The sequence below is a fragment of the Anser brachyrhynchus genome (assembly GCF_964034855.1).
Source record: "Anser brachyrhynchus genome assembly, chromosome: 3".
NCBI lineage: Eukaryota > Metazoa > Chordata > Aves > Anseriformes > Anatidae > Anser > Anser brachyrhynchus.
In genome coordinates, this window is record NC_137696.1 from 120062063 (window position 1) to 120084850 (window position 22788).

Consider the following 22788-nt stretch of genomic DNA (forward strand, 5'->3'; position numbering starts at 1 on the left):
GCTGGAACTGGATGAGATCTGAGGCCCCTTCCAACCCAAACCATTCCGCGTCTCTATACGATTCTTGCTGCTCCCTCTCACTCCTCTTACTCCTTCCGTGCTCCACGTCGGAGAACAGGAGAAAAAAAAATAAATAAGATAAAATAAAATAAGATTAAAAAAATAAAATAATAAAAAATGATAAAAAATAATTAGATTAAATTAAATAATAAAATTAAATAATAAAATTAAATAATAAAATATAAAATAAAATAAAATAACATAAAATAACATAAAATAAAATAAAAATAATAAAATAAAATAAAGTAAAATAAAGTAAAATAAAATAAAATAAAATAAAATAAAATAAAATAAAGTAAAATAAAATAAAATAAAATAAAATAAAATAAAATAAAATAAAATAAAATAAAATAAAATAAAATAAAATAAAATAAAATAAAATAAAAACCCTACCGGAAGCCCCCTGCTCCCCAAATTCCCACTCGCCCCCCCTCTCCCCGCCGCCGCGCTCCTCTTCCCGCGCCGCGCGGGGAGGGGGCGCCCTTGGCGCGCCCTCTCCCCGCGCGCCCGGTGACGCCACAAAGGGCGGTGCCGCCCACCCTCCCCGGGCGCGCGCGCGCGCCCCTTTCTCCCGCCGGCGCGCCGCCCCCACGTGCGCGCCGCCCCGCGGCAGCGGCAGCCCCCGCAGGCAGGTGGGAGCGCGGCGGGCGGCAGCGCCCCCGCCTCGGCTCCCCCCCGGCCCCGGCCCCGGCTCCGGCCTCGGCCCCGGCCCCGCCACCATGGGCGCCCCCCGCCGCGGGCAGCAGCCGCCGCTGCCGGCCCCGCGCCGCCCCATGAAGCAGCGCCGTTAGCCGGGCAGCGCCCGCGCTCCCCCCCCCCACCCCCGCTCGCTGCGGCCACCCCCCTCCCCTTACCCCGGCCACTATGGGGGCGGCCGCCCCCCGCCCCGCCGCGGCGTGCTCAGTGCTCGCCGGTTTGCTCTCGGTGAGTTTTGGGGGGGATACGGAGATCGGAAGGGGGTGGGGGGGGGTGGTAAGGTGAGGGGATGCCTGCGCCTCCCGGGGGTCGTGAGAGGTGCGGGGGGTGTTTATTGGGGTGTTTATCCTCCACCCCTCCTCCATCATCCCTTTATTTATTTATTTTTTTATTGCCCCCTTGCTTTGGCAGAGAGGCCGAGCTCCCCCCGGCTGCCCCGTTTTGCCATCCCACGTAGGACCCTGGCAAAGCGGCGCTTTGGGGCGAAACGCTGTCATTTTGGGGAGAGAGAGAGAGAGACGGGGGGGATTTTGGGGGCGGCGGGTCCGCGCTGCGGCTCGGTTGTGTAAGCGGCGCCGCGGCCGCTCCTGCCGGGCTCCAGGTGGGTCCTAGCGAGCTGCTGCGGGGCTGCGGGGACTGGGGAAACGCCAGGCAGCCGCAGCGGGGCGAGACTCGCCCAGGGAGCGGCATCGCCCCTTGGAACGCGAAGCAAAACTTTGGCGGTGTCGGGGTCCCCCGCCCCCCCATTTGCTTTTTCCCTGGGGAAAAATCGAATTGGTCCAAGTACATGGGTAGATAAAAGCGGAGCGTACTCCCGGAATGAAGGTGAGGATCCAAGTACGCAGGCAAGCATTGCTCGTGCACGCGCGTCCTCGACCTGGACGCGTGTGGGTGTGCGACCCGATGAGCCGTGGGGCGAAATTCCCGTTTGCCGGCAAGGTCATGGGTGGGATGCTCCCGTGGCTGCCGCCCGGATCGGCGTTTGCTCGTGCATCCCAGGTGGTCAGGGGGCTGCGGGGGGGCTTCCTTTGACCACAGTGGGCTTGTGGCAGCTGGCGATGCTCGGCCGGTGCGTGCTGCGGGAAGAGCCACCGAGTTTCCCTTCGCAGGGACCGGGCGCCTGTGCTGCTGTTTTGGCGTTTTCCCCTGTCACTGTTGCCCTCCTCAGCCGTGGCAATGGGACTGCTGAGTTGACCAAGTCCCGGGCTCTCGGTTTCGTTAAAGCCCAAACCGGCTGAAAATAACTCGGCGCCCTTAAAGAAGCGAAACTCGCTTCCTTCTTCCCCAAGACCCTCGTCCCAGGTGGCTTTTTCGGAGTCAGTAACTTGGTCCTGCTCACAGAGCGCAGGGCAGGAGACGGGTTGCTCATCCCTGTGAAGTTGCCATCAAACTTCTGGATCTGTTTACTGGCGTTTTGTGGGGTTGTTTGTTTGTTTTTCTTCCTTCGGTGTCACAAATGCCTTCCCGGAGGTGCTGCGCAGAGAGCGTAGCTGACCTTCGGGAAGGGGAGCTGTGCAGCCCGACCTGGGCTGAGGCATTGCCGTGGGGAGTGTGGGCCAGCTGTGATTTCGACCAATTCAGGAAATTCTGTTATTTTCACTCGGAAACAGTTCCCAGGTTATCAGCTCGGTGCAGTCAGTCCCTGCTCACTTACAGCTCTGTGCCTCTACTCCGGCTCCTCTCTACCAGCGTCACATACGCTGCATTTAGCTGCCTTTAGTTGCTTTTTCCTTATTCTTTTTCATTTCTAATTATTTTTTTTCCAATTTTTTAAGTCCCTTTTATTCTTTTCATTTTCTACTGAATGCATTGTATGTCTGTGAAGCTTACCGTTGCCCTGCTCCCCCCCCTCCTCCCCCCCCACGGGGCTAGCAGCAGCGGGGGGTGGCACCATGTTCAACCCAAACTCACCCCGTTTCGGACCCAAACGCTCGTTTTTCTCGCCAACTTTCTGTCTTTCTGCTGGCAGCCTCGCAGGGCCGAGGAGCAGATATTGCCCCTGCACGAGCTGGCCTGTTCCCTGCCGCGTCCCACGTACGTGCGCTTGGGAGGCGTGTAGCCCCCCTACAAACTACTGTCCGTGCAAATTGCTCATCGGGTCCGTCCAACGCGTGGCTGCAGCTGAAGAGGGTGGCGATGGCGATGCTGCGTAGGTGCCGCCCGCATCACCGGGCTGCTGGCAGTAAGATGGGTCACGCCTGCGTCAGCCGCCAGCTCCAGGGCTTGGAGCTTGTAGCCAGGCTCTGGGGCTCCCTCATCTAAACCCATTCCCCAGCTGAAGTCCTCCACGTGCTGGAAGGGGTTTGGGTAGCAGGGAAGGGACGTGGGCGCTGGGCTGGGGATGCTCTGTGGGCACAAGGAGCAGCACCAAACCCAGGTGCGCTGGTATCTGGTTGTACCAGGGTTGTCTTGCACCGGCTCCTTTTTTCTGTGTTTTTTTTTGTTGCCTTGTATGCTCTGGTGCTGGAGTAAAGAACTGGAATCCAGTGGCTAAGGAGACCCTGCTCCATTCTTCTGTCGCTTGTGGGGGGTCCAAGCGGCGGCCATCCTTCCAGGCGGAGACATCCTCCCGCTCCCGGCTGGCGCTCGCGGTGCTGCGAGCGCTGCCGGCCGCACGCTCCCAGCAGCGGGTTATTTTTAGGGACCAGAAGCACCAATCCTCACGACACCCGCCTGGATGCTCGAGGCTGCTCAGCCTTCCCCCCGCCGCGACTCGCTGCTGTCCGTAAGCACCGAGCCGCGCATGCACCAGAGCCCCCTTGGTCCCGCACCTCCCGGTGCCCTCCCTGGGATCCGGCACGGGCTCGTGTGCCCCGCGTAGGGCACCGGTGAGCCCCGGGGAGGCCAGATCCTGTTGCATCTGGTTTAGCTAATTCGCGGTTGCGTCAGGGAGATTACGGGTGGCAGGTTTCTGTAGTGCGAGCCGAGCGCTTCGTGAAATCGTGTCTTGCGGGAGGGGGGTGGAACATGCGTCGGGTGAGCCGTTAGAGCCTGCCAGAGCAGCCTCTCGCTTTTTTTTTTGTTGTTGTTGTTGTTGTTTTAATTTGACGTGCTGTAATTGGCCTGGCCACCACAGGATCCTTGTCAACTCCTGCAGGCTTGTCTGCTGCCGCCGCCGCCTCTGTAATTGCCGCTTCAGGAGGGAGGGGGAAAAAAAAAAAAAAAAAAAGGACTTGAAGTGTTTTGTACAAATCCTCGGCCATAAATTATTTAGCAGGTGAAACAGAACTGCGCTGCCAGAGCATGTGTTTTCCAGGAAGCAAGAGACTGCACCAAAAATGACGCGGCGCAGCTTGCAGCTCTGCTGCGATGTGTGTTCTGCAGAGTCATGTTGTTGGAGGCTTTTTTTTTCTTTATATATATATATATATATATATAATATTCTTGCTGGCTGATAGCCCAGGATATGTAGCAGAGCAAGAGCAAGGTCCCGTATAGCCTAGCAAAGTGATTTATGTCCCCGGCCGCTCGGTTGAAAAGTGTTAGGGTTGGTGGTCTGCCCACCTTAATGTAAGAAATCACCTTTGGAAACCCGCTGTAACGTTAGCTCGGTCCTCTTCCCTCTGAACTCAGCCTGCTGCTGTTTGGAGATGCGTTTCCAGCTGCTTTGCATGCCGGATGAGGTTGTGGCAGCTCTTCTCGAGCTGCCTTTTGTTCTCCCTGCATTATTTCTGCTGGCCTAACCGATGCTTCTCCGTGGTCCAGAGGTCTCCCAGGTGGAAGCGGAGGCCCTGCTGGAGAGAGGGCTTCTCCTGGGGAAGGAGCAGCCCCGTGGGACTGACGCAAAGGACCGGAGGGAATAAAATCATGGGGCTAGAAATAGGTGGAGGTGAACAGATCCGTAGTCATCATGTAGCCAAACCCAGCTGGGTGCGTTCAGTGTGTAAAAACGTGAGACCTTTTACCTGTATCTGATGCAATGAGGAACTAAGTTACAGCGGAGCCCCTAAAAGAGCTTAGGAATAGCGTCCTTTTTCTCTCTCCTGTTGCAAATAAATCTGGTTTCAAGTGGATTTAGATGTGGGAGGCTCGAAGCAGAACCCCTGAGGCAAACCTTACCCTTGCACAAGGGTGTGGGAGGGTGGAGGGGCTGAGAACACACCCGGCACCGCACGCCAGCCCAGATTTCATCCTGTTTTGCCTTATTTTAAAAGGCAAATAACTGAGCCACCGCAAGTTAAGGCAGAGGAAGGAAATCCCGCGGGTCAGAGCCACCACCTGCGTCGTTTTTGTCTTCTTGGCAAGTGCCTGGGTGCTGCTGGGACCTCTCAGCCTCGAGAGGGCAAAACCTCCCTCGTGGTCCTGGGATGTCCCTGGTGGTCCTGTCCCGGGCTGGCTCTCCAGAAGGAATTCGGCCCCGGGGCCCCGGATGCACTAACGCTTTGCCTCTGTCTTTCAGTTGCTCGTGTTCCTCGGCAGCGCCGGCGCTCAGCCCCAGCTGACCTCCGAACAGAATGCCATCAGCCTCTCCGCCGGCAAGTACCGCCACCTCGACCGTGCCACCAACCAGGAGCTGATCTGCGACAAGTGTCCCGCGGGAACCTACGTGTCCAAGCACTGCACGAAGAGCACCTTAAGGGAGTGCAGCCCGTGTCCGGACGGGACTTTTACGAAGCACGAGAACGGCATAGAGCGATGCCACCCTTGCAGAAAACCCTGCGAACTGCCAATGATTGAGAAAACCCATTGTACTGCCTTGACCGACCGCGAGTGCACTTGCCTGTCGGGTACGTTTCAGACGAACGATACCTGCGTCCCTTACACGGTGTGCCCGGTCGGCTGGGGCGTCCGCAAGAAAGGAACCGAGACGGAAGACGTGAGGTGCAAGCCGTGCCCTCGTGGTACTTTTTCTGATGTGCCTTCTAGCGTGATGAAGTGCAAAACCTACACGGACTGCTTCGGGAAGAACATGGTGGTGGTCAAGCCAGGGACGAAGGAAAGCGACAACGTCTGCGGTTCTCCGGCGTCTCTGCCGAGCACGTCTTTGGCTTCGTCAGACGCAGAAGCAGGTGGAGAGACCTACGAGGCTCCACCGACCGCTCATCTTCCCAAAGGTAATGCACACCACTGAGACACAGCTGTGTTTTCGGCCGTGGGATCACATTCCTGCCTCGGTCACGGTTGTTTTTAGGCTGTTGGAGGGCAACATGGTCTCAAGTGCAGATGGTGCTTTTGCTTTTTTGGCCAGGACGCGGCTCTGGAGTACATCAGGTTGCCATTGCTTGTGTTAAACCATGCTTAATAAACCACACTTAATAATGTTTTCCCTGAGACTTTACTCCTGATTGGACTTCTGGCTGTCCTGCTGTTTGGATTAAGAGGACATCGTGTTCCCCAGCCGTTTCTCCAATCCACGTGTTGTGCTGGCACAAGTCTTGGTGTGTTTATGGCAAACCTGAGCAGGGAGTGGGTGCAGCAGCAAAGCCCCGAGGGGAGAGGGGAGCTTCTCTCCACCACACTGATGGGTTTATTGGATCTCTGGATGGGTTTGTTGGGTGTCCTGATGGGTTTGCTTGGTCTCCTGATGGGTTTGCTGCTTCTCTGCCTGTGCTTTCCCTGCTAGGTTTTGCCCTGAATTGTATCACTGTACTGGCTTGAATGGGGACCGTTGCCAAAACTGCACCTAGGCTGTGCTATTATTTTTTTCTTTAACCTTGAAGGCTTCCATTAGTTATCACTAGTGGGGAAAACTAGCTTGAATTCCCCATTCTGTCACTTAATTGTAAATGACATATCATGCTCTTTGTTGAGAGACTGTGCTGGGGTAGGAGACCAGGCAGAGAACCCATGGGCAGGGTGCCGCTGTGTTTAGCAAAGATGCTTCAGCCATGGCTGGGTGCTATGGGGCTCTGTGTGAGCTGCTGCTCAGCACTCCTTGGTAGTGTCCAAAATGTTGCATTTTAACAACAAAAGGCAACTTTTGATGCCCTTTACACCTGAGCCAGTAAATGCAGTTGCAGGGAGGTGCTGACAGTTGTAGGCTGCAGGGCTCCGGGACCTAACAAATGAGAAGTTCGGCGTGACGTTGGTGGGAGAGGAAAGGAGGGTGTTCCCTGAACTCTGATATCGACCATAGACAAGCGGATAGAAGTTAGTGTTTTCCCTGTTTGTATCCTCGTCAGAGCGGTTTGGCTTCTCGCATCGCAGATGGTTACACCCGTGCTCTGGCTCAGCTGGGATGAGACACCATCTTCACATCCAAGTTTCCAGAGCAGGCTCTAATTCGCGCTGCAGCGCCCTTCCTCTTCTCACCAGGCGCTGCTTGTTGATAAGAAAACTCAATAAAAGTGGAAAGTGGCTCTTAGGAGGAAGTTGGGTCACCTCAGTCACTTCAGAAACCTGGTTTGGAGTTGATGCATCCACGCCTGATTGCAGTGCTGATAAAATGTTTATGCTCCTTTGACAAGACTTGGTTGAGAGATACTAAGCCTCTGAATTTGTGTGTTTCTAGCCCAAATACCGAGTTTTCCATGATGGATGTAAAGCTAGTACTATTTGGGCTAGAAACACATGTGAAAAAGTTTTACATTGTCGGTGTAAAGCTAACGTTCGTGTGTGTTCCTAGCCCATATACCAAGTTTTCCATTATTGGTGTGAAGCTAATAATATAATAAAAATATAATATAATAAAAATATAATAAAAAAATAATATCAGTGTGAAGCTAGGAAAAGAAAGCCAACTGCCTCAAAGTTGTGGGTTTTCTAAGAAATGCTGAATTTGGATCAAACGCAGACTGCCAACGTGCTTTTAATCGCTCCTTTTTGTTGAGGAGCTGCCACTAGGTATTAACCGGGTCAGTTTTATCTCGAACCTAACTCAGTAGCAGGAGCTGTCTGATATAGAGGTGAAATTAAGGTCTGGCTTTCCCTCTCTCGCTGCCTGGTGCTGGGCTTAGGCCTGCAGGCCGCGCGGACACTCAGAGGGGTTTCGGGCCGTGCTGTGACACCGTGTCACCTCCCCAGCACCGTGACACTGAGCTCTCCTCTCCTCCTGCAGGTCTGAACTCTTCAGTTCCCGACCTGGCTCCCTCTCCTTCTCCACCCGCGGCCGACGGCGCGACGGGGCCGACGAGCGACTACAACCAGACCTTGGCCAACGAGACCGGGGGTGCCCGAGGGAGCCTGGTGGGCACCGGCACCGCCGGCCAGGCGCAGAGCTACCGGCACAAGCACACCAGCCAAGCTCTGGAGAAGCAGCCGGCCTTGGAGATGGCAGGGGGCGAGAAGTCCAGCATGCCCTACAGGCCGCCCCGGAGAGGGCAGCAGAACGTCCACCAGCACTTCGATATCAACGAACACTTGCCCTGGATGATCGTCCTCTTCCTGCTGCTGGTCCTGGTGGTTATCGTGGTCTGCAGCGTCAGGAAGAGCTCACGGACTCTGAAGAAGGGGCCGAGGCAAGATCCCAGTGCCATTGTGGAGAAAGCTATTATGAAGAAGTCCACCACCCCCACGCAGAACAGGGAGAAGTGGATCTATTACTGCAATGGGCACGGTGAGCAGTACGGGCCGGGGGCTGGAGCGGCCGGTTCGGGGAGTGGCGTCTTCTCCCCTTTCCGATCTCGTGGTGCTTTGGATGGGCCACCCCGTGGCTGGGTCGCTTTCCTGGCACGTTGGGCCCGGTGGTGAAAGGGCAAGCACACGTCCCAGCTCTCAGCTGATCCTTGGCTTCTCCCCATCCCCATTCCCTTGGCACGTTCCCCATTCCTGATGCAGTGATTGATGGAGGGAGCATCACCTGCTCTCCTCAGCTCCTCTCCTTCTACTTCCCACCTACCCCTTGCTAGGAAAATCTCAAAAGACGACTTTTTTTTTTTAATCTCTGCCCTTCCACCTCTTTTCTTTTTCTCTCCCTCCTTATCTTCCCAGTGACTCAGGCGTGTGTCTGATTATCTTTTGTTCTGTCCTTTTTCCCTCACCCCTTCTGTTTCTGCAAGGCTGAGTCATCCCCCGCCCGTTGGCAGCACCTCAATTTCAGGTTCTTGGCCTGAAATCCTGACCACTGGCTTCCTTCCCCAGCCCTTTTCCTTTGCTGGAGCGAGGGAGGTTATCCTTAGCGGCTGTGTCACGGGTGGGCGCAGCTCCCTGCGCTGGGGGATACTGGGGAATCTTTTGCTTCTTGGTGTTTTCTGTTCTTTTGGTGGAAAAACTTGCTATCTGCTTTTCAATGAGAGTTAAAGGTGAACTGTTAGGGCCTTAAATGGGGGCTCGTAAAAGTCAATGATAAATGAATGGTGGCATGAACGTGAGCATCGAGTGGCTGTGGTCTCGCCAGCAGGTCCTACCTCCGCACAGCCACCGTGGCAGAACCGACCCCCTTATGCTGAAGACAGGACTAAGGAATAACTAAACATCCCTTCACGGGTTAACCTTTAGAAAAGCACTTTTAACAAGGGGACCCAAGCGAAGAGCAGATTGGAAAGAAAAGATTTGAGGGTTTTAAGAGAGATCAGTGCTTGATGACAGTCATCCTTGGGTGCTTAAGTACAAAGCAGAGAAGGCTTTGAGCAGGGCGTCTTGTTATGTACTCTGCTCTCCTTCCTGCTGATTAACAGACCTACACTTTGTTTGCTTTCATTAATGCATTTGCAGAACCAATAAGGCCGTGATGGAATTAGCTTTGTGCCTTCTCTTCTGTTTGTGCTTTTTATCAGTTTCCTTTTAACTCTTTTGAATTCCCGGGGTGCCATTTCTTGAGCTTTTTTTCCCCTTTGCAATAAGTTCCAACATCTTTTTTCCAGTAAGGCCCGCACTTCTTTGTCCGTAAAATCGGTGGTACCGAAAGCGTGGACCCTGGGCTGTGGTTAGTGATCTGCAGCAGGGTTGCAGAACCTACTAAATATCTTTATTTGTGCGTGCTTCAGGGAATACCAAGGTTCAGCTCTTCAGCTGTGGTTCATTGGCCAAAAGGGGCTGGTTGCTACTAACCTGTAGTCTGTTTTTTTCCTTTTTTTTTTTTTTTTCCCCTCCCAAGATCTTTATTACCAGTTCCTTTGGGTTGGTTGAATTTCTCATTGTTTCTTTCCTTTTCTTGGAGTGGTGAACGCTGTCATCCCGGAGCAGGGGTTGAGTTTGTACAGCTCGGGAAGAGATCCAATGCAGGAGCAAACCAGCTGCTTTGGGCAGAACCAGCTGTGGCTCCTGACCTGGTGGTTCAGAAGCCTCCTGCAGTGCCTGCACTACATCTGCTCCCTTTGGGCAGGGCTCTGTGTTTGTTCACCCAGGATGAGTCAGGCTAAAGAAGCCATGCAGATAAGATAAGGCGATACGTGGTGAGCAATGAGGCTGTGTGAGACCATTCGGGTGTAACCCCACCTTCGCAGATCCTGTCATCCTTTTGGGGGACGGTGTAATTCCTGGGTCACCCTTTGCTTCCCAGGACACGTCTCCTCTGTCATCCTTGAACAGCTGAATTCAGCTAGTGCATCAAATTCGTAGCGTGTTTGCTAAGTCCGCTCCCCGTCTTGGGAAACGAGGTGATGTAACTGCAGAAACAGCACTTGGTTAATGAACTGGCCCGGTATCTGATCGGCCCCTCCAATCTGGAGATGAATTCCCCATTCCTCAGGGCTCCTGGTGGGGTTTTGCACAACCCTCCCAGCGGTCACGCCGGTGCCTGCTTGTCCAGGTGGCCTCGTGGCTTGCTCCTGCCATCACGTGTCCTCAGCTGAACTTTTTGCTGCAAAGGCAGAACGAGCACAAACCAATTAATGCTTTGTCTTGCTTTAAGGGCAGCTTGGACGTTGCCTAAATCGCGTTGTGTTTAGCTGGATCTGCCCTGCTCATTAGTTCCTCTTTGGTGGTGCTCCACTGTGCCAGATATGTAATTTTTTTTCTCCACGGTGGTGTAGAAATCCCTTTTTTTTTTTTTTGTGTTGAAAGATCTAGCTCTTAAGACTTCATTTACTTGAAATGAGAGGAATCACAGTAAAACAGAATTGACCTTTTATTTTATTTTTTTTTTTAAACAGCTGGCCGTGCAGCCAAGGTACACTGCAGAGCTGAAGCACCATGGCTTATCTTTCTGCTGCTCAAGCAGTCCTTGTACCCAAACCATGCTTTGCAGGCTGCCTCCTTAAGCAAAATTTCAGACAAGGGTCAACATAGCCCAAAATGAGCTTAAGACCATAGCAGAGAGGAAATCCCGGTGACCTCCCCACCTGTCCAGGAGCGGGGTTGCTCCAGCAGGGTGTCGGGGCATTTATTGCCTACGTAAGAGTTGCGCACGGTCTCCCCCCTGCTTCCTCCTAGTTTTCCAGCTCCTCCCTCGTAATCCTTTCAGTAAACAGCTTTAACCTTTGAAAGGGAAGACGTGCTCGGATGTTGGTGCCCCAGCCCTGGCACGGAGGAGCCGTGCTTGTGGAGGTGCAGCCCGGTGGTGCTGGAGCGATCAGGATGGCCAACCTCGAGGGTTTTGCCCTTTTTTTTTTTTTTTTTTTGGAAGATTTTAGTGTTGATCCCTTTCAGCTTGGTGTAGCATGGTCAGGGCAGCGCTAGCAGTGCTCAGTGATGGAGCAGAGGCATCTCGCTTGGGCTGGGCTTCTTCCCGAGAGAAGAGGATTTGGGGGTGGGAGTGTGATTTTTATTAATATTTTTTTGCAAGGGTCTTTTTGTAATAATACTGTAATTAACTCGTCCGCACGCAGGATCTGCAGCGTTAAATTATTTCTGCCCATGTTGTTGCTGCTTTGACAGACCCCAGTGGAAGCAGTGGCTTAAATCCCATTCCTGATGGCACTCGATACCGAGTTGCTGAAATATTTGCGATGCGCTTGCGATCCTCGACAGCGGTTGTTACTGGGGGCATTTCGCTTGTCTTTATCCTCCCATGAGCAGGTGTCTACTGCCCAAGCTCCCCCCGGTCATAATATGTGCCTTAAATAACAGCGTACACCTAAAATTAGAGGTGGCTTGGGAGGCTGGTGTTAAAACGAGAGCCGTGCCCTCAGCGTGGACACGTTCCAGCTAAGGCAGCAAACGCCAGCGATTCTCACCGGGTTAAATGGCTCAGAGGTCTGGGAAGAGCTTGCAGTGCCTACTGGCCTGAGCTAGCACCGCCAGCGCGTCCCCGCGCCTGTCTCCACCGTGGGGGCTTTTTTGGCTCTCCCCAGAGCCCCCAGGTCTCCCTTCATGGGATCTAAATGAGGACCAGTACCGATGGTGCAGTTGGATCTCCGGCTGCTTCACCTGGCTCATTTCTTCTGGTGGGAATGGGAAGGGGAAGGGCACTTTGCCCACCAATTCCAAAGAAAGTGGTGGTTAATTGTTAGCGCGGGTACAGGGAAGTGGTTTTAACCTGGCGTGACTTTCTTTTGGAAGACCGAGAGCATCCCTGCCCTGCCTACTGGAAACCTTTTCTTCCAGACAGTCCCTCTGCTTTAGCACATTCCCCTTCCCTTTCTTCGGCTGCTTCCGAAGGTGAGGAACTGAATGAGCAGAGCTCTTTTAGTAAAAACAGAGAATTGAATTTTTGTAAAAAAAAAATAGAGAATTGAAGCCTGGCTCTTGCAATCTCTGGGGTTTCCAAGAATTACAGCAGTCTGCACTGAACATGAGGATGGGTTTGAAATAATCTTTCAGAAATTCATGGTAGTGTTGCCTTTGACTTCCACCTCTTGAGTAGCAGCGGGTGAAAGGCAAGGAGTGAAATGAGCTGCGTAAAAAGTGGTCTTTTGGGGTAAACCCTCCTGTGTATAGAAGAAGCTGCCTGAAATGCTGTGCTGAGAGGCAAGGAGAGGATTTGGTGATTTTTTTGGAGCTGAAAGACTGAAGAGCAGATCTTGGCAGTGCTGGCCTGGCAGGAGATGCCACTTTTTTTTTTTTTTAATTTCTTCTTCAAGTCTGGTAATTGCACATTATTGCAGTGGGTGGCGTGACCAAAGCCAGGAAGCCTCTGGTTAAATAATCAAGAGAAATAAGCCATGCTGCAGAGCTGTTTGCAGCAGGGCTGGGGCTTGGCTGCAGGTAGAAGAGCCCTTGCTGGAAACGGCTCTGGATCGAGGCCCCGTCTGAAAGCGGAGCGGGGAGCAGAGAGGTGATGCTGGGGAGGCGAGGAGCGTTGGGATTTGGGGTCTCGGCTTTCGGGATGCTCTGCTGCCAGCAGACCGGGGACCCCATCGCTTCTCCTTTTGCACACCTGCAGAGCCTGGGGAGAGGTGGAAGAATTCAATCAGTCTCACGCTGTGGCGACCTCAAGGGCCACAGCAAGGGGCGGGATGACCAGCAGCATCTCCCAGGGGCCGATGCGCCCGTCGCTGCCAACAATGTATTGATCGAGGAGCAGCTCTGTGCCTGGGTGCAAACCCTAACGTGCCTCTGGCAGGGCTGAGGGATTAATGTCTGCCTGCCTGCCAAAACAAAGAGGCAGGAGGGGGTTTTTGTTGTTTTTTAAAGCTGTCCTTCCTCTGGTATCTGCAGGTATCTGGCCCTCGAATGTCATCCTGTCCTCCTCAAAATGAGACTCAGAAGAAGGGAGCTTGAGAAATGGGTAGGGCAGGGATGAGCCAGGCACCCGGCGGGTGTTGTGGGTACTGCTGAGCTGTAAAACGTTGGAAAGGGCTGCCCAGGGAGGTGGTGGAGTCACCCTGGGGGTGTTCAAAGGTTGGACGTGGTGCTTAGGGACATGGTTTAGTGGGTGACATTGGTGGTAGGGGGATGGTTGGACCAGGTGATCTTGGAGGTCTTTTCCAACCTCAATGATTCTATGAAATACAAATGAAATGAAATGAAAACACCGTGGGGGTGCTCGCTCGTTGGGGTGCTCGGAGCCCTGCACCTCCCGCCCCTAGGAAGGTGGGATAAAGGGTCAGGGTGGGATAAAGCAGCCCTTTAACTCCATCAGCACAGAGCTCTGCCATGGGAGCTTCGCGGTGGTATCCGAGGAGTTAGAATCGCCACGTTCCTCAAACCACTCAGCTTTTCGACTTCGCTCCCGTTTGCCCCCAAACTGACCTTTTTGGGGCTGACCACAGCTTGGTGGTGGAAGGGAGCCGAGGAGAACACAACCGAGAGAGAGCGACCGCTGTTCTGCTTAGAGGGAAACCTAATCAGGGGCGGGTTTATTATGTCTTGCTCCTGAGCCTTATTGCATTAGCAGGCCAGGAGACTGGTGCTCGATCACTCCTAATGCGCGCTGCTACACCAGGCATCTGTCCGCAGTGTGCGCAGGGCTGCCCGGGAAGATGGTCCATTTGCTTCAAAATCGGCTGAAAAAAAGTCGTGAAAAAAAGGGTCAAAATTCCTGGACAGTTTAATAAGGAGTATGGGGAATTAAGATTTGTGCCTGCCCATTAAGGCACGGCTGAGTGTTAATGGCACAGAAATTCAGCTTTTCTTGCAGAAAAACCACGCAGGAGACATTTTTTCTTTCAGAAAACCTTGCACCAGCTTCTGTGCGGGGAGAGCTGTGATTTCTCACCTCCGTAAGGCCCTAGCACATAACTTGTTGAGTAACGAGGCAGACTTTCCCTGCTTGCCAGGGCTTCATCCGAGAGGGGGGAAAAAAAAATAAAAAATCAGCAGGTGAATTTAATCCTCAGGCTGTCATCTGCGTGTCTGGGTATTTATGCCTCTGGCTGCAGCAGCGTGCTTGCTCAGGGTTACCCGCCTGTCCGAGGGAGTTATAATGATTAACTCTGCAAAAGCTGTTTAAAATGTAATAATTGCGTGGAATGCTTACGCTGACCGTTCCCTTTTTAACTAAAGGAAGAGCAGCTCTGCCTGGCCGGGTTTCTCTGCAGCATCCCAAGCAGATGGAGGTCGAGAGGGGACATTCAGGGAGACCTTGCCATGGAGGTGGGCAGGTTGTGCAGGTCCCAGGGGCTCAGGACCAAGGCTGGTGCTGGTTCCAGAGGTGTGATAGAGAGCCGTAATGCTCCTGCCTAGCACTGACCCTCAGGTCCCAGGTCTGAACACGTCCATAACCTCCCACAGATGATCACAAGCCTTCCTCGACCGTCTTGGTGGAGTTATTTTCCAGAGAGGGTGTGGGAAGTGTTTGTCGGGAGTCCGTTTCCTGCCCTGCAAGATTTTTGGTTTGGGGAAAAAATAATAAAAAAGAATAAAGAAATAGAATACGGTTAGTGGTTTGTTGCCCAAACGGTGCTCGCTGAGGATGTGAATCACTGGCTCCTGGGAGGATCTGATACCAGCACCGACCATGGGAAAACCAGCACATTGCTCAGAAGTCCTCATAAAAGTGTCCTTTCCTCCTGTCTTGGTCGCATGCACATTTTCCAGAACTTATTTATGATTGGGATTTGTGGTGAGAGGATTGATCTTCCAGTAACTCCCCCTGTTTCGGGGATGGTGGTGAAATTTCCTCATTTTGGGAAGATCTTTGCATCAATCCGGGTTCGGGGATTTCAAAGCCTGAGCTGTGGACAGCTGGGATTTGGATGTGCTGCCTCCTGGCTGAGTTGTAGGCTCTCGGCATATTTTTGGAGGTAAAAATAGGCTGCTGGGGCTGTGTTCCACATGAGTCAGAAAGATATTTGGAGGAGGTAGGTGGGATGAGCTCAGGAGCAGAGCCGGGCTAGCAGCGATGCGAAGCTTTTATCTGAGCGTTGGGCTGCATCACCGCCGTTCTCCTGCCTGGTTTGCGCACGTTTTGGCTCTGCTGCCTGCCCGTGATGCTCCTCCGTCCTCGAGATCTGTGCAAATGTCAAAATCTGTCAGCCTGACACAGGACTCATCGCTCCACGTGCTGCCATGTGCTCAAAAAAACGGCAGGTGGAGAAGGAGAAGGTGGCGCAAGGGCAGTCCTTGCCATGCGGGGCTTTCTTTTTCTTGCCACCGTCGCCTTTCTGGTAGAGAAGAGTTGAATTTTTCAAGGGCTTCCTTACAGAAGGGCTGAGTTATGTTGATGACCAAGCTGTTAGCCTGCGTGTTGGGTGGGTAGAGCCGTTAATATTGCCCACAGAGCTGCATCAGTAGGCAGGTGCTGGAAGCTCCAGGTGCTGGGGACCCCAGCTCAGGTCGGTACAGGGATGCTACAGGGGTTGGGGAGGACTGGTGGGCTCCGTCCCTGCAGGTGGTGGAGGATCTCCTTACCTTCCCTCCCATGCCGTGTAAGAACACAGCTGATGCGTTAACCCCTTCTCCTTCATTATTAGAGGGACATCAGAAGGGCTTGGGAGGGCTCTGTAGACCTGAGCATGAGATTTCCCCTTACAGGCAGCAGTTTCTCAGCTAACACTCTTCTGGAGAATACCAACTCACACTTGCCTAGAGGTCTGAAAATGAAAATGATGGCAGCTTTTTGTTCATGAGAGGGTGGGGAGGGGAAGGAACAGAAGTTTCGCTGTGGTTAGGTTGTGGTTAGGCTTCTCAGTGTGCTGTTGGGTGGATGGGTGCAGCGTTCTGGCACGGTAGCCCTTCAACTCCACTTGAGTTTGTTGGCAGATGTCAGCCAGCGATGGCAGGAACGTGGTCTCTTGAAGGCTTCTTGCGTGCTCTGAGGTTGAACAGTCGTGGAAGAACTCAGTTTGTTCCCAACCTGGAAACAGCTGGGCTACAGGAGATGAGTGATATCTGTCCAAAAGAAGCTCAAGGTTGCTACGAAAGCATGTGAAAGTCCTGTGTGCTTTTTTGGCCATCTTGGTGGCTTTCATGAACGGCGGCAGCTGAACTGTAAACCACAGAGAGGCATGAGATGTGCAGAGGAGATGGGAACGCGGGGGGAAAAACGTTGAATCTGATTCAGAATAAGCAACTGAAAGTCAGGTCATGTGGGCGAAACAGCATATATCATAGAATCGCAGAATGATTTGGGTTGGAAGGGACCTTAAAGGCCATCTAGTTCCAACCCCCTGCCATAGGCAGGGATGCCACCCACTGGATCAGGTTGCCCAGGGCCCCATCCAACCTGGCCTTGAACACCTCCAGGGATGGGGCACTCACAGCTTCTCTGGGTAACCTGTTTTTTTTTTTTTTTTCTTTGTTTTTTTTTTAATGGTTTATTTTATTTTATGGTTTATTTTTTAGTATATATATTTTTTTTCATTTCTGTGAAAGACTGGGTAGAGGTGAGCTGGAGACAGGATGCGGAGCTAGCATCCTGCTACAGATTTGCTACAGCAAATCTGCTTTTGTCTTAATACTAAAAAATAACTAATAAGATGGGCTATCTTTGAAAAGCTTTGCCTTAGGTAGCAAGTCCGGGTGGTTGTGACCTTAAAATATTGGGTATTTCCATGGAGAGGCCCACCATGATGTTGGGATGGGTGAACAGGACGCGTCTGGATGTCCTGGCCCCAAGCTTCCTGAGATGTGACCACAGGGCCTCCTGCAGGAGGGAGGGCTCCTCAGGCTGTTCTCCGTCATCCACAAGGTCAGAACAGCTCTAGCATCGTCTCCATGTGGTTATGACCATAGGGAGCATGAAACGGATGGGTTAAAGCTCTGTCCTTTCCACGCTCAACTGTTTTACTTGGGATTACTCAGCCTCCAGCCTCAGCACGTGGATGAGCGTGGTGGGAGAAGGTCCACGTGGTCAGCAGGTGGGGAAGACCTGAGGTTTCTTGGGCCATGCTCCTGGTAGGATAGGAGAGAAGAGATTTCGTGCAAGTGAAATGAGGAACGTGCTGCACCCGGGTGGGCACCATCCCATCCCATCCCACCAGGATACGCCGGCCCTATTAGTGCTCCACAGAATGACTCTGTAAGGGTCCTGGAAATATGGAAATAGTAGCACTGTAAGCTTATTAGAAGCATTAACATTTTATTTTAGTTTTGAACAACTGAATTAAGTTACTGTAAATGGCTGGAGCAGTAATAGTTGGCAGCGTGCGGCAGCAACTTGTCATGTACTGGATTTAATCTTATTTTTCATAACAGAGGGAGTAAATGGTTTTCTAACTGACTCAAGCTAAGTCTGTGCTCAAGTCTGTCTCTTCCATATCTCTTCAGGGTTTTGTTTGCACAATATTTTAGTGGATGTAGTGAGCATATGGGGCTTAAATTCATTTAATAGTTGCAAGAAAATGAGTTTAAGGTTCTTACAGTATTAAGGTAGAAATTTCCAAATTCATTTTTAATGGAACATTTGTTCTCTAAAGATTATTACACGCCATTAAGTTCGCCGCCGCGCGGTGCGTTCTGGTGCCCTGGGATATCACTGCCAGGAGATATAAACATGTTTGTGGGGCCACTTTATTGAACCGGGAGATTAAATACACCAAACTGGAAAATGTCAGGAGGCGCGTTTCTGCTTGGCGCTGTAAATCTCGTTCGGGAACGTCCGGGCGAGATGCCGCGTAAAACCGGTGCAAATCAAGTTTCGGCCGGCTGAAAACTTTTCTCCCCGCCGTGGCGGCTGTAAAGGCTGGGATTTATCAGCGCGGAGTACGTAGGCGGGAGCAGGTGATACGGGGTTCTTTCCTTTCCTGGGAAGTCTCGGTGCACTGCACGGGTTGTAAAACAGCAATTGCATTTTAATGCTCCCTGCCTTCGGGCAGCGTGCGGCAGGGACCCTACACGAGCAGCACCAGCCCTGCTCGTCCCTTTTTGCATTCCCACCTGTATCCTGGTGCACAAGTTTTGCAGAGCTTTCCCTACCCTCCTATTCCAGCTAAACTCTTATTTTTTTCCCTTGGGTTCACTGGCGAAATTGAGTTGCCTTGCTGCTCTTATCCCCGAAGCTGTTGCATTCGCTGATTTAAAGGATCCAACCCCAAACCCCACTTTGCTTTCGTGCTGCTTCCCAGCCCCGCTCCGTAACGCCCGAAGGCACAGGGCTTGGTTGCTGGCACCATTCGGGGTGCGTGCGGCTGTTGTGCCATACAGATGGCTTGCAGGCATGCACAGGCACCGAGGGTGAGGAATTTGGGATTTTCCGGGAAGCACGCAGGTGACCTGTGTCGACTTGAACGGAGGGCGGCCGGCTCCTTGCCTCCCGCAGCCGCTCACGCAACAAGACCAGACCAAACGCCTGCTACTGCTGCTGGCGGCCGCGTGCTGAGATTTTATGGGTAATAACATTTTTTTATGTGCCTCGGATAATTAGCCCCATCATAAAGCACAATAGCACGTTGGCAGCCCTTTTTTTTTGTTCTTTAATGCTGGGGAACATTGCTTTTGTCTTGGGTTTATTTTGAATAACGACGAAGGCTTTCTCCCCTTTCCCCTCTTTTTTTTTTTTTTCTATTATTTTTTCCTTCCCTCTCCCCCAAACCTACCCCAGCTGGGCTGGTGGGCTGAGGTTTTGTGTGAGGAGAAAGCCCAGCAGTCACACAGCTACGATGAAAAAATTACACACGTATTTTGGAAACCACCTTCCAGCAGCACGCTGGGGCAAACCCTGCCAGGGGGAGGAAGAGGAAAACCAGAGCCAGGGCTGCAGCCCCTGTCCCATCACCAGCTCTCGCTCGTAAATCTGGGGAAGGAAGGGATCGGGATTGTGGTGGGAGGAGGGCAGAGATTTGTAAAAGTCTGGCTTTTGGGGTTTTTGCTGCAGAGGGGGTCGAATGCCGGTTTCGGATACTCTGAGCGCAGCAGGGTGGTGGCTGCTGGAAAATGCCACGTGCTCATCTAGCTCAAAAATAACAACTGGTATCTTGATATGGCAGGTGTTGATAAGCCTGCTTTAACAGAGGGAAGAGGGGGTTTGGTCAAAAATATCTATATCAGGCTATATAATGTATATTTAGCTGTATAATATATATTTAGCTATATCAGGGCTGAGACCTGAGGGTGAGCTTTGGAGGTATGGGGCTAAACTGCTTTAAAAATTGCTAATTTTTACTCCGGCAGGAAAGACCCTGGCTCTAGCTTCCCCCTAGAAGCTCTAGCTTCTAGTATTCCCCTAAGGCAGCTGTTTGTGCTGATAGAGATGTGTCTGTAGCTGGAAGGGGAAGTGGTGTGCGTAGCCGTGGAGGGGCGCTGGCTCGTGGGGGTTCCTGAGGTGCGGTAACTTCGTGGAAAAAGTGAGCTGCTTCTTGCGGATCTTCGAAGCCGCCCCTTCGCGGGGCTGTTCTGAACAGGGTGGTGTTCAGCCGGGTGAAAGCGGACCGCACGAGCTCTTAGGGCGGAGGAAGGGCTTTATTTGAAGGTTTAACGCCTGACTGCTGAGGCAAGGAGTGCCGTTGGCATCGCTCCCGAAGCTAAAGGGAGGAAATTCTCCCGGTCTTCAACTGATGTTTCTCAGGAGCTTTTCTGGGGAAAATCCTAATCTTCCTGCTGTTTAAAGGGACTAGAAAAACAAGAGTTATGAGGAGCGACTGAGGGTATTGGGGTTTAGTCTGGGGAAGAGGCTGAGAGGAGACCTCGTGGCTCTCTACGCAGCTATCTGAGGAGGCTGCAGCGAGGAGGGTGTCGGTCTCCTTTCTCAGGTGACAAGTGGTAGGATGTGAGGAAACGGCCTCAGGTTGTGCCAGGGGAGGTTTAGATTGGATGTTAGGTAGAATGTCTTCATGGAGAGGGTGCTCAGGCCTTGGAACAGGCTGCCCAGGGAGGTGGTGGAGTCACCGTCCCTGGGGGTGTTCAAGGAGAGGTTGGACGTGGTGCTTAGGGACGTGGTTCAGTGGGTGACATTGGTGGTAGGGGGGTGGTTGGACCAGATGATCTTGGAGGGCTTTTCCAACCTTCGTGATTCTGTGATTTGATGATTCTATGATTTGATGATTCTGTGAAATGTGTTTGAACACGTTATGGGTGCTGCTTGTCTGCAAAGCTCCATGCACCCCAGGCTCATAAGCCTTTAAGAGCCTTCCCTCTTGCTAAGGTCTTAAAATAATACTATTTAAAAAAATATATATTAATTTATTGTTTAAAATGAGGATTTTTTTAAAAATTATTATTAAACAAAAAGGAAAGTGTGCCTGTTTAGGATAGGGACGGGAAAACCTTTGATAGAGCTTCGGCATGCAACATTTTAAGTCTCTGAGCCTCCCAGCCCTCCCCCATGCCTCACCTGTGGCTCTTGTACCCTGCAGGCATTGACATCCTGAAGCTGGTGGCAGCCCAGGTGGGGAGCCAGTGGAAGGACATCTACCAGTTCCTGTGCAACGCCAGCGAGCGCGAGGTGGCCGCCTTCTCCAACGGCTACGCGGCCGACCACGAGCGCGCCTACGCCGCCTTGCAGCACTGGACCATCCGCGGGCCCGAGGCCAGCCTGGCCCAGCTCATCAGCGCCCTCCGCCAGCACCGCCGCAACGACGTGGTGGAGAAGATCAGAGGCCTGATGGAGGACACCACGCCGGTAATGCCAGGCTGGGCTTTGCGCTGGCTTCTCCTGTGCGTTGTGTGCCTTGGTTTGCCGCGGCGGGTGCTTGGGAGTCAGCTGTGGTCTCTAGCTTAGCTGAAAGCCAAGTGGCTGGGCCTCTGTTTCTCCTCGGAGCTCCTCCAAGGCTTATGTTTAAGCCCTGTGTTGCTTTTGAGCAGAGCTTTGTCAAGCTTTTGAGCAAGCTTTCTCAAAGTTTTGACCAGCTTTCGAGTCGCAAGCGCTGTGGTTTGCGTGTGTCTCTGAAGGTCACCAGGAGTTGGTTTGCGTATCTTTGAAGGTCACCTGGAGGACCTGGTACTTGAGTCCTCATGCTGGGGAGGCAGCATCCCCCTTTAGACTCACTCGTAAAGGCCATTACTGAATCCCCAGGACTTTGTGAGAAGAGCCAGGCATCCTCTAGCTCTAAATGTTGCCACTGTGGAGCACAGGGTTGCTTCCTCCACGGTGGTGACTGGTGGCATGGGGACAGCCATGTTGCCTGTAGGGTTGAAGGGTCCACATGTGCTGTCCTCCAGAACTGTTGCTTTTCTGCAGCAGCTCTGGCATTAAAACAGCCTTCCCCTTAATTTTGGAGAATAAATAATGGCTGTAGAATATCCTGTAGCAGGGTCTTGGCTGGGTGCGTGGTTTTGGGAGCGTAGGTGTTCTTTTCAGGTTGCTTTGGCTACCTCCTGCCCTAGCTCTTGGTGTGCCTTTTGTTTTGTTTTGTTTTGGCTGTAATTCAGTGGTCTTTTGGAGAAGTTCCTGGAGGTGGTAGATGGGACTTCTGAACATGGAAGCCAATGGGACAGTACATAGATGGAGGTGGGGAGGTCAACGCAGGGCTCTTTACCCCAAACCAGTTCGTGAAACACCTCCCACTGGTCTTGGAAGTGATTTCTACCCAAAGGGAAGCGGGTGGCTTCCTACAAACCTCTGCGTGCAGCTTGTGGGGACCAGGCAAGGGACCTTTGTGGTTGTACATAGCAAAGGTTGTGGGGCAGGGGGTTCCTGAATCTCCTTGCTGGGTGGGGTAGGGTCATCCCCAGGTTCCGCCTCTGAGTGGTACTCTGGTCCCTTTGTGTACCCTGCATGACTTCGTGTAGCACAGCTATGTTCTGAATGTCTTGGCCTCTCAGAACCACAGCATGAAACCAGTTTCTATGCATTAGTGGAAGTCCTTGGTTTGTGTTGAGTTCATCAGCAACGTGCTTCATAATTTGTTTTATTCCTTCTTACTCCAGTATGTTGCACTCTCCGTTTCCTACCATGCTCCAAGTTTTTTGGTGGGCTTTTTTGCTTGTTTTTTACATAAAAGTGAAAGCTTGAGACAAAATTGTAGGTAGGAAATCAGGCAGAGGAAAAAAAAACAAACCACAACTTGTTGTCTTACAAGTCTCTGGTACATGTGGATAAAGCCTGTGCAATGTGCCAGGAGGACACGTTGTCCTTTTGGTCTCCTCGAGCAGGTAGTAAACTCTGTTCTCCTGGTTACTGTTTTGAGTGTTACAGTAAAGTGCTGGGCTAGGACATCAGATAAAACCTGGGGTTGGTTTGTCAGCACAATATCTAATTAACAGACCTAGATTGTGCAGCGTTCAATGCTCTTGAACATTGCTCTGTTTCGGCCAGGAATATCAGGTACTTGTTCTCAAACAACAAAAACGAAATTAAGAGGGTGTTAACTTTGGGAACTGGCTTTATAGGGTGACCCACAGAGACCCTGGACTTCTGATGACTGAAGAACTTGCTTAGACGTGTGCCCATTCATCTGAAAATCCAGTGAGCGGATGTTTCGGAGAATAAGCAAACCCTGATCTTGTAGATACTTG

General features: G+C 52.0%; 1 protein-coding gene across 3 annotated transcripts in view; it reads left to right on the forward strand.

Annotated features, from left to right (window-relative positions):
- Positions 1-691: 691 nt before the first annotated feature.
- Positions 692-22788, forward strand: part of TNFRSF21 (TNF receptor superfamily member 21) — a 31188-nt gene continuing 9091 nt past the window's right edge. For 2 of the 3 annotated variants that reach the window (XM_080586647.1, XM_080586648.1), the window contains exons 1-4: positions 692-984; positions 5156-5810; positions 7754-8251; positions 20688-20953. In XM_080586647.1, coding sequence (XP_080442773.1) covers positions 925-984; positions 5156-5810; positions 7754-8251; positions 20688-20953 — 1479 coding nt within the window. In that variant the 5' untranslated portion in view covers positions 692-924. Of the gene's footprint in view, positions 985-1109; positions 1582-5155; positions 5811-7753; positions 8252-20687; positions 20954-22788 lie in introns of those variants that run through there. The other variant, XM_080586649.1, reaches the window with a different exon arrangement.